The 12150-nt window shown below is 37.9% G+C and overlaps 1 protein-coding gene across 2 annotated transcripts in view; it reads left to right on the top strand.

The window, feature by feature from the left end:
• GABPB2 (GA binding protein transcription factor subunit beta 2) overlaps window positions 1-12150 on the top strand; it is a 33520-nt gene that overhangs the window by 10623 nt on the left and 10747 nt on the right. Inside the window, exons 5-7 of one of the 2 annotated variants that reach the window (XM_046021473.1) lie at window positions 1275-1413; window positions 8025-8141; window positions 10136-10321. In XM_046021473.1, the coding sequence (XP_045877429.1) occupies window positions 1275-1413; window positions 8025-8141; window positions 10136-10321 (442 nt within the window). The remainder of the gene's footprint in view (window positions 1-1274; window positions 1414-8024; window positions 8142-10135; window positions 10322-12150) is intronic. The other variant, XM_046021462.1, reaches the window with a different exon arrangement.

Raw genomic sequence — 12150 nt, 5'->3', positions numbered from 1 at the left:
TGCTTCTGAAAGTCAGAAAATAAAATAAAGATAAGTATCTTTATACCTAAATTGTACAGAGATCCCTGGAAGCAAAATGCAGCATATGGAACTATACTTTAAAATCTGGCACTCATTTATTTGCTTGTTATATATTCTCTTAGGAATTTCTTCAATGGCAAAATGGAACAAGTAGTTGGACAAAACTCTGGAGAATATTGTTCTCTGCAGATTTGCTGCAGGGATCTCCGGCTAACACATTGACCTGTATATAATTGATAGAATGTTCATGCTGGAAATTACTTCTTAGGCTCCCCCCCTCATTTTCCAAATAAGAAAAAAACAAGTTCCAGACAGGTTAAGTGAATTGTCTAGAAGTTTTTGCAAATGATACACTTTTTTGGAAATGATAATACTTTTTTTCTTTATATTAGAAATAAACTTGGGGAAGCAACCTAACATCTCTGTTGCTCTGGCCTGGAAAACAAACAAAAAAGAAAACCAGGGGCACCTGGGTGGCTCAATGGGTTAAAGCCTCTGCTTTTGTCTCAGGTCATGATCCCAGGGTCCTGGAATCGAACCCCACATCAGGCTCTCTGCTCAGCGGGGAGCCTTCTTCCTCCTCTGTCTCTCTCTGCCTTCCTCTCTACCTACTTGTGATCTCTGTCAAATAAATAAATAAATAATCTTAAAAAAAAAAAAAAAAGAGAAAGAAAACCCGTAGTCTTTTTTTTTTTTTAAAGATTTTTAATTTATTTATTTGACAGAGAGATCACAAGCAGGCAGAAAGGCAGGTAGAGAGAGGGGAAAGCAGGCTTCCCGCTGAGCAGAAAGTCCAATGCAGGATTAGATCCCAGGACCCTGAGACCATGACCTGAGCCAAAGGCAGAGGCTTAACCCACTGAGCCACCCAGGTGCCCCAGAAAAACAGTAGTCTTTTTTTTTTTTTTTTAAAGATTTTTAATTTATTTATTTGACAGAGAGAGATCACAAGTAGGCAGAGAGGCAGGCAGAGAGAGAGGGAAGCAGGCTCCCTGCCGAGCAGAGAGCCCGATGTGGGACTCGATCCCAGGACCCTGAGATCATGACCCGAGCCGAAGGCAGCGGCTTAAACCACTGAGCCACCCAGGTGCCCCGAAAAACAGTAGTCTTAATGAGAACTCTGAGCTCCCTGGGACATTGTGTTCCACCACTAGTTCTGCTCAACAGAGCACTGGGGTGGGAGTGGCTGTTCAGTAACTGTCTAACTAAGGCTAACAAGTTCTGACTTTGAAATATCCTGCCTTGTTTGGTAGGAAGCGATGCAGAATCAGGTGAATGCTAATTCCGAGAGAGCCAACCCTGTGACTGTAGCTGCCCCATTCATCTTCACATCTGGAGAAGTTGTCAACCTCACTAGCCTTGTTTCTTCAACCAACACCAAAACAACCTCAGGTAATAATCTGATAATGTGGCATTTATTTTAGACTTAAAATGAACAGAACCCCAGTTTTTCCTGTGAGATGAATTGATACTCTATCTGATACCTACTCATTTATTAAAATATTCCCCAAATAGAAGATTTATAATAGATTTTAAAGCCAATGCATTTATTCTTCCTGGGGGAAGGGGAGATTGTACACAGGGATTACACATCAGTGCTTACTGTATTAAAAGTAAAATTTTATAGATTGATCTGTGGAAGGGTTATATATGACTGCAAAATGAAAATATAAAGGTGCTTCAGTATGGTTACCACTAAGGAAAATAGTTAAATACTCATAGTCTAAAACAGTGACAAATAAACCAGAATAAATGTAAATGGCTGTTGGAGTGCCGATATAAAAGAGGTACATGTGATCATTTGAATAAAGTATAAGAGCTTTGATTTATTCTTGGAAACTTAAGTAAACAACAAAATAGCAGAGAAAAACTCATTTTGAGATCTGTATTTTTTAACAAAAACATCTATCTAAAAAGGAGCAAACAGCTATCTTCAACATTTCTTTACAAATATTTGTTTTATGGGCACCTGGGTGGTTCAGTGGGTAAGCCTCTGGCTCAGGTCATGATCTCAGGGTCCTGGGATTGAGCCCTACAGCCAGCTCCCTGCTCAGCCTCTTTCCCCTCTCTCTCTGCCTGCCTCTCTGCCTACTTGTGATGTCTCTCCCTGTCAAATAAATAAAATCTTTTAAAAAAACACAAATATTTGTTTTACAATGAAGGAGTTTGTGTCCTGATTTACATCAGTTTTCTTACTGACTTGGTTTCTTTTCCTGTTTCTGACTTTCACTTAAAAATAAGACACTGTAAAAAAAAAAAAAAATAAGACACTGTAGGGGCACCTGAGGCTCAGTGGGTTAAGCCTCTGCCTTCGGCTCAGGTCATGATCCTGGGGTTCTGGGACCAAGTCTCGCATCAGGCTCCTTGCTCAGCGGGGAGCCTGCTTCTCCCTCTCCCTCTGCCCCTGCTCATGTGTGTGCGTGTTCTCTCTCTCTCTCTCAAATAAATAAATAAAATCTTAAAAAAAAAAAAAGGTTTGTATAATATCAAAGAAATATCTTGAATGAGGTGTTATAATTAAGGGGCAGTGTGGTTAAATAGAAAGAATATACACAATATACATAGAATTTTACATTCGGTACTGCATTCAAATACTGATTTATTAATTGACTACACGCTTGACCTTGGAAAAGTCTTACTTCTCTAAGCCTTTTTTACTTATCTACAAAATTGGGATATATAGTAATACCTACTTTATGAGGTTATGAAACTTTGTATTTCCATTTTATAGCAGAACTTCAGTAATAGCTAAGGTTAAATGTAAATATAACTCCTTAATGAAAGTTTATTTTGTTATGCCCTCAAGGGGGCAGTAGTGACCTTCATTTTTATAGGCCATCAACTATCATTTAAAAATCACTGTGCCTTGCTTTCAGCTTGATAATTCAAAAAATTTAGATTAAATATACATATACATGTAATCAGAACATTCACAGACTTTTGGATTTCTTGTAGTTCATGCCACAGTGATTAAAACAAGTACCTTTGGAATCCAAAATTCTTTATTGTAAAATTCTTTACAATAAAAAAAATTCTTTATTTGTAAAGTTATATGTTCTTAAACATGTAAAAGGAGCTAGAGTTGGTCATCTAACTATTGAAATTCTTCAGACCCTGATCTGAAATGATAAGCAAAGCTGAAGATATTTAGGATATAGTTTCATAGCCTTGGTTCCCATGGGCCTATATCATGTTTGTCATGTTCCTTTTGGCAAACCTATTGTTTCTCTCTTCTGTATGTTGCCACTATGAATTAAGATTGCTAAACCATCACATAATAGAGCTGATCTCTCCAGTGTTGTCTTACCCATGAAACCATTCTACCTGCCTCTCCCACTTCAGGGGAGATAATTAATGCAGATAAAAGAAAGGAGAAAAGTTATAAGACAAATTCAGGTTGTATTATTCAACTAGGTTAAAGGATTTTCTTTTCCTGAATGGTGGGTGGGTGGCTTGCTTTTTTCCCTGTTACCCAATAATTTTTTTTTTTTTTTTTTTTGGAGAGAGAGAGAGAATGTGTGCAGTTGCGTGTGCAAAGGGAGGAGAAGAGGGTGAGAGGGAGAAAGAAAATCCTAAACAGGCTCCATGCCAAGTGCAGAGCCAGACATGGGGCTTGATCTCACCACCCTGAGATCATGACCTAAGCTGAAATCAAGAGTTGGATGCACAACCAACTGAGCCACCCCTCTTTTTTCCCCCATCATCCAGTAATATTTTTTTGTAATTTTTAAAAAAGAGTTTATTTATTTATTTGACGGAGAGAGCCAGAGAACACAAGGAGGGGGAATGGCAGAGGGTGAGGGAGAGGTAGGCTCCCTGCCAAGCAGGGAGCCCAGTGAGGAGCTCGATCCTAGGTCCCTGGAATCATGACCTGAGCTGAAGGCAGACACTTAACCGACTCAGTCACCCAGGTGCCTCCATCCAGGAATAGTTTTATGTATCCTAGGATAATCACTTTGATGGATTTTTTTTTTTAGATTTTATTTATTTATTTGACAGACAGAGATCACAAGTAGGCAGAGTGCCTGGAAGAGTGAGAGGGGGAAGCAGGCTCCCCGCCAAGCAGAGAGCCCTATGCGGGGCTCGATCCCAAGACCCTGGGATCATGACCTGAGCTGAAGGCAGAGGCTTTAACCCACCGAGCCACTCAGGCACTCTCGATGGATATTTTTGATAATAAAATTCGTATTATAAAGTCTGCTTTCAATTTTCCATTTGTGACTAAAGATATCACTGGTCATCAGTGCTACCATCATCATGCAGCAGTTCAGAAAGGCAGACTAAATTAAACATTAATCAGGGCAAAAAAAGAGTAACAAAGATGAATTTCCTATTTCTGTAGGATCATAAGATGCACTCCAGAGTCAAATATAAATACCTTTGCATTGGTTCATAAAGAGTACAGGCTTTGAGGAATCTAATGAATTGCATTCTAATCTGGCCTCTGACATTTACTACCTATGTGACCTGGGCAAGTTACTTAGTTTGTCACCAACTCACTGAGATTGCCTATCCTACCATAGCACACTCCCCTAAATCCTGATATGATGGGTTTCTCTAAGCCACATTCTGAATAGATATATTATATATTATATATATATGCATATATATATATGTATATATATATATGTATATATACATATATATGTATATATATATGTATATAATAGAGTCTATATATATATATATATATATATATATATTATATATAGAAATAATAGAGTCATCCCTGATAGTGCCATTTTAAAACAGTACCATCCATGTGCATTTTACTTTATTTGGTGTTAGGTCTTATATTGAGAAGAAGGGAAGAATTAATATTGTTTAGCAATAAAGTACCTAATTTTCCTAAAATTCACAGGGATAAATCTAAGGAGGTAATTTGGATCATTGCTTTTCAGTTTCAACTGTGTATATCAGAGAATTAAACCCAATTTTTCACAAATGTTCTTTCTTCCTTTTGCTGTTAAGGGGAAGTTGAGTGAGTCATGTCTGAATCAAAGGGAGAACAGCTTTAGCTTGGTATCATTATGTGCTAAAAAGTATACAGTGCCTTCTCAAGAAGCATTACCCAGCTATTCTACTTTAGTTGAGTGACCTACCTGATACTTGGCCTACTTGAACTTTAATTACAACAGCCCTGGTGTGTGTGAGTGTTTTAACTATGGTAAAATAATAACAACCTTGTTTTTAGATTGCTAGTGACTTACTGTCAGTTATATTCCAACCTCCTCAATGGGTATATATACAAGTATATTTAAAAATTGCTTATTCCTTGTTTGTTTCATTTGTGAGTTCTTATGCCAGTTTGGTGTGATAAGCTGTGTGGTGGGAAAAGCATGAATTTAGTGGGAGCATTAGGTAATAGGCTATAGCTGGATCTTGCTCTGTGTGAAGTTATTGGGTAGACATAGGTTCCTTTCTGGAGGACAGGCATTGTGTTCCACTCAGACTGTTTGGTTTCCTGAGTATTACGTGAGAGAATGGAAGAATAAAACAGAGTTATCATCACTGTCTCCACTGTAATCCCCTACTGCCACCATCATCATCCGGAAGCTAGATTAAGATCATTTGTAGCTGGGGCACCTGGCTGGCTGAGATGGTAGGGCACGTGACTCTTGATCTCAGAGTTGTGAGTTCATGCCCCACATTGGGTGTAGACATTACTAAAAAAAGAATAATAAACTTAAGAGAAGATAGTTCGTAGCTATTAGGAATACTATATAAGTAATCTACTTTTTGAAATTTAAATTTATAAACCAGTAAAATTACCTACATTAATCATATCAGAAAAGGATTCTTTGCTCTGTGAATGGATTTATTATAAAGAGTGTTAAAAAGGAATTTCCTTAAGTATTTTAAAGTGTTTTACAGATAGCTGGCTTTTTGATAGATGAAAAGCTGGAAAGAATCTTTAAGCATAGTCATTGGGAAAATAAAAATTGAGAGTACATTGGGGCACCTAGCTGGCTTAGTCAGTAGAACATGTGACTCTTGATCCTGGGATTATAAATTCGAGTCCCACATTGGGTGCAGAGATTAAAATATAATCTTGAAAACGTATCTTAAATATAAAAACCTTAAAAATAAAATCTTTAAAAAAATTAAGGGGCACCTGGGCGGCTCAGTCGGTTAAGCATCCAGCTCCTGCTTTTGGCTCAATCTCATGGATTATGGGATCGAGCCCCACATCAGGCTTGTGCTTAGTGTGGAATCTGCTTGAGATTGTCTTTCTCCCTCTACCCTTCATGTGGGTGTGCATGCTTGCTCTCTCTCAAATGAATAAGTAGATCTTTAAAAAAATTAAGAGGGGCTCCTGGCTCGCTCAGTCAGTGGAGTGTGCGACTCTCAATATTCAGGTTGTGAGTTTGAGCCCCACATTGGGTGTAGAGATTACTTAAAAAAAATAGAATCTTGGGAACCTGGGTGGTTCAGTGAGTTAAGCCTCTCCCTTCAGCTCAGGTCATGATCTCAGGGTCCTGGGATCGAGTCCCGCATTGGGCTCTCTGCTCAGCGGAGAGCCTGCTTCCCCCTCTCTCTCTGCCTATTTGTGATTTCTCTCTGGGTGTCAAATAAATAAATAAAATCTTTTAAAAAAATAGAATCTTAAAAAAGAATTAAGAATACATTTAAAAAGAAGGTAAGTGTATTAGTCAGAGTCCAGTCAGGCGACAAAACTACATGGTGATTTGTATAATTTTATTGTAATATATAATATGTATGATTTCTAAAATATCTAAACTTACATGTACAATTCATGAAAAATTACCGATAATAGTGTATTAGCTATTGAGAGGTGAGGAGAACCCTAGAGAATACAGGAATAACTGAGCGCCTGGGTGGCTCAGTGGGTTAAGCCGCTCCCTTCGGCTCAGGTCATGATCTCAGGGTTCTGGGATCGAGTTCCGCATCGGGCTCTCTGCTTAGCAGGGAGCCTGCTTCTCTCTCTCTCTCTGCCTGACTCTCTGCCTACTTATGATCTCTCTCTGTCAAATAACTAAATAAAATCTTAAAAAAAAAAAGAATACAGGAATAACCAATATTCCTGTAGCAGCCACAAATTTTGTATGACAAAACTTAATTTCATGCTAACTGTCAAGAAATATTGTTAGGGTCCATGTCAGGGTTTCGGTATGACAAGGCAAGGCAAAGAAGGGTGGATTTGGAATAAATTCACAACTGGCACAAAAGTATCTTTGAAATTATAACAAAAGACATAGGGAAATACAGTTCATTTTATAAAAGTTATATTTATATTATAAAAGAAATATATATATTTATATATATATATAAATATTTATATATTTATGTAAAACTGTCAAGTAATACTTTTGGTTCATAAAGTTAGGGGTGTGCCTGTTGCCAGATCAAATGCATTTTCCTCCTGGAACTTAGCTGTAAGGATAGCACACGGATATAAGAAGAAAAGGTTGTAAACAAAGTTTTTTTATAAAAGAATATCATGACAAAACTAAAGTAGGTAATTGTTTTTTATCATGAATCAGTTGTACTACCCTTTGACATTCAATAAATGAAATGTCCAGGTTTTACCGGTCCTTGTGTTAGAGGTCATCCCAAGTCTTCTCACCTGTCTGGCTCATAGATAGATGCAGTATCTGCAGGCCCTCTTCCCTCAGCACCACCTAGTTTAGGGTAAGCCTGCTGCCAGGGAGAGCTCTGTACAGCCAGCCTAGGGAGTAGGCGGCCCTCTGGGTCTGTTGGCTCCAAATGCTCAGCACTGGCAGTGCCGAGAAAATGAGCAAATGTGGGCAATGTAGCGGCCCTTTACTAAGCATATTACCTTAATCCACGTTAAAGGAAAACCTTTCTAAACCTTCCAAGAGTGTTAACACCATGATCATTGGTTTATACCAGTTTGTAATGGAGAGCAAAAGGAAGACATTAGAATGCAAAGCTGAGGTTTTGATTTAATAAAAGCCATTTTTAGTTAATCTCCATTTATTCTCTCCGCCAGACCTCATTTGCCTTTTTTACCAAAATAGGTGACCCCCATGCCTCCTCAGCACCACACTTGTCACATTCCACCACCTCAGTGCTGGCCACCCTTGCAGCTTTTGCTGAGGCATCAGCCCCCTTTTCTAACTCTCACAGAGCCACAGGTAGGTAAGGGATATCTGCTGGGTTAATCAGCATTTCTTTTGTTTTTACATTTCCAGCAGATTTAATCTGCATGAAATATTAAAGAATTATGGTTAATTAGAGACATCTAAGAAAGAGGACTGTGGAGTCACTGAACATCAGAAAGAAAAATCACTTAAGCAATATAATCAGATGGCTGAATAACATTAGAGAATGACTCAGTCATTTCTTTGTATTTTTGCAGTTTCAAGTTTGTTTGCTCCAGTTGCTTCAGATTGAAATGTTTAGTCTTCTATTAGCAGATTATTTGGGAAATACTCTATGTTATGTTTTGACTGTTGCTATCATAGAATGATTCAAAATAGCAGCTTAGATATGTTATATTTAAAGCATCAAAATACGTAAGACTGCTACGTCTCTCATTGTCATATTCTGTGTACTTTAGGGTAGCTTGCTTTTATTTTCACTGGAGATGATATTTTGGCATTTCCAGTGGAGTTGGGCAGATATGTGCTGTATAGTGGCCTTCTGATATACAGAACAAAAAAGGGTCAAGTGACTTAGCTAGAGCTGGTAGCCTGTGTGGAGAAGGCTTAGGGCTTCATATAAGTAGGGGCAAATAGTATTAGGTAGAGCTAAATAGTCATCTAGCAATCTTTCTGGAGCCTTCTGACAATCTGCTCCATCATAAATGAAAGCAGATTGTTCTGATTTCTTTCTGCCATTGACATTTGGGTGGTGAGAACATTCCACTAATTCTGTTTTTCCAACTGTCAGCAATCATAAAGATCTCTATTCAGACATGTATGACTGAGCAGCATGGCAGAGGAAAAGCAATGTATTAAACTCGTGATTGTTATTTTTGATATGCTTTTGGATTTTGGATAAATTATTTATCTTCTCCAGGTCTTAGTCTCCTCATCTCTGGCTGAGGTTGGTTGGTTGGATTAGATTATCTTTTGAGGTCTTTTCAGCTAGAACATTTAACTGTTCTTTGTTTTTAAGAGATGTGAACGCTCCGTTTCCATTAAACCACCTGAATGTGTCTCATGTGGATAGTCCATATCACACTTAGTACAAAGTCCTACCTGTATCTCTTTAGAGAGAGAGATTCTGTAGTGGAATAGTAGGAACTCTTTTCCCTAACAATTATTGGGGATATTGACTAATCAAACTGAAAATCTATTTTTTTAAGTTTTATTTATTTATATAATTTCTACACCCAATGTGAGGCTTGAATAGTGACCCCAAGATCAAGAGTCTCATCCTCTTCTGACACCTCTTCTTCTTCAGTGGGGCACCCCCTTCCCTTTTTTGATTTCCGAACTGAAAATTTTGATTCAACATAATATATATATATATAAAGCTTTTAGAAGGGTACCTGGGTACATTGTAAGTAGTCAGTGTTAGTTGCTGTTAATATTATTGTTTGTCAGATGGGAGAAGCCACCTACCATGTATGTCTGTCAGACTTCATCAGTGTTTTGATTCTTGACATGTCATTTTGTTAATCCATTTTCTTATAGAAATAGATCTACTCTGTAATTATTTTTCTAAGCTCCATAGATTTATTTAGACTTTCAAGATGCTTCTTGAAAAAAGAACTCCAAGATCAAATATGCTAGGGAAACTTAGCATATCTTCTGTCCTTCTGGAGAATCACAGTGCTCATTAGCCTGTTGGGGTTTCTGATACTTCTTTAAAAACGAACAGAAAATTTAAGCATATATAAACTGGCATTTTGGAAGTATATTTATGCATAGAACCCATCCTTAGTGAAAGTTATTAACATCTCAGTGAAGACATTTTTGAAAATACTGTTCTATTGGATTTACTATTTTCTTTTCTCCTGCAACTTAGCATTGTTCACTGGAATTTGCTTTAGAAACTTAAATCTAACTTCTTTTTTCAAGTTTTCCTATCCCTGATATAATCAATTTCAAGAAGGCTGAAATTGTTGTACTCCTATTTTTTTAGAAAGCTGAAATTTCCAATTCATTTTCATCATCTTTAGCTAATTCAGAGGAAGTCACAGAGGGAAATTCTGTTGACTCATCAATCCAGCAAGTGGTGGGGAGTGGAGGCCAAAGGGTCATCACCATAGTGACTGATGGAGTCCCTCTGGGTAATATACAAACTTCGATCCCTACTGGAAGCATTGGCCAGCCATTTATTGTAACTATGCAAGATGGACAGCAAGGTGAGTTATCCCATTCAGACAAGTGTGTATGAAAAGATATTTTATTTTTTATTTTTATTTTTTTGAAGATTGTATTTATTTATTTGACAGAGAGAGAGATCACATGTAGGCAGAGAGACAGGCAGAGAGAGAGGGGGAGCAGGCTCCCTGCTGAGCAGAGAATCCAATATGGGGCTCGATCCCAGGACCCTGAGATCATGACCTGAGCCGAAGGCAGAGACTTAACCCACTGAACAAACCAGGCGCCCCAAAAAGATATTTTAGACACTCCACAGTCCTCTAAATATGAAGCATTAAAGTAAGTAGTGAGACTAAAAGAATGCCAGATACCAGATTGGCTCCAAGAAAAAAAGAAATGGAAACTAGGCTGGCAAAGCCTGATTTCCCTAATATATATAAAATGTGTGAGTAAAAGATAAAAGAGGAGATAGTATGAACTAGTAGTTCACAGAAAATACTGATGGGTCTTAAAAACACGGAAATATGGGCACCTGGGTGGCTCAGTGGGTTAAAGCCTCTGCCTTCGGCTCAGGTCATGAGCCCGGAATCCTGGGATCAAGCCCCACATCGGGCTCTCTGCTTGGCAGGGAGCCTGCTTCCTCCTTTCTCTCTGTCTGCCTCTCTGCCTATTTGTGATCTCTGTCAAATAAATAAATAAAATCTTTAAAATATATATATATATTTTTATATATATATATTAAATATATATATATTAAAAAACACAGAAATATGTTCAACCTACTTCATACATAGAAATGCAAATCAGTTCTGCACTGAGATACCATTATAACACTATGTTGTCAGAGGTGTGGGGAAATAGGCACTCATAAATCATTGGCTGGCTCAGTCAGTATAGCTTGTGATCCTTGATCTCAGAGTTGTAAGGTCTAGTCCCATGTTGGGTGTAGAGAGTATTTAAAAATTAAAAAAAAAAAAATCACTGCTGAGAGTGTAAATTAATGTATCCTCTAAAGAATTGATTGCAATATCTATCAGCATTTTTAAAAAGATTATATTTATGGGAGACAGAGTGCTTATGTGCTCTCAAAGAGGAGGGGCAGAGGGAGAAGCAGATTCCCCAGTGAGCAGGGAATCTGACATGGGGCTCATTCCCAGAACCCGGAGATCATGACCTGAGCCAAAGGCAGATGCTTAACCAACTGAGCCACCCAGGAGCTCCCAGTATCTATCAGTATTAAAGATACACATACCTTTTGGGTAAAAAGTTCTTTTCTAAGAATTTATATTCACACAGAAATGAAATATATACTGAGCTATTCATTATAGCACTATTTGTAATCATCCAAGATTAAAAATAACCCAAGTAGATGGTATCTGTATGTGGTAAACATAACATAATGTATAGAGAGCTTGAGTCACTGTGTTATACACCTGAAACTAGTGTAACACTGTGGATTAACTATACTCCAGTAAAAAATGAAAAATAATCTTGCCATTTGCGACGACGTGGATGGAGCTAGAGGGTATCATGCTTAGTGAAATAAGTCAATCGGAGAAAGACAACTATCATATGATCTCCCTGATATGAGGAAGTGGAGATGCAACATGAGGGGTTTGGGGAGTAGGAAAAGAATAAATGAAACAAGATGGGATCGGGAGGGAGACAAACCATAAGTGACTTTTAATCTCACAAAACAAACTGAGGGTTGCTGGGGGGAGGTGGGGAGGGGAGGTGGGGTTATGGACTTTGGGGAGGGTATTGCTATGGTGAGTGCTGTGAAGTGTGTAAACCTGGCAATTCACAGACCTGTACCCCTGGGGATAAAAATACATTATATGTATATAAAAAAATTTAAAAAATTAAATTA

Source organism: Meles meles, chromosome 1 (assembly GCF_922984935.1).
Source record: "Meles meles chromosome 1, mMelMel3.1 paternal haplotype, whole genome shotgun sequence".
Lineage (NCBI taxonomy): Eukaryota > Metazoa > Chordata > Mammalia > Carnivora > Mustelidae > Meles > Meles meles.
The sequence above is the reverse complement of the archived record's forward strand: the minus strand, read 5'-3'. Positions and strand labels throughout refer to the sequence as shown.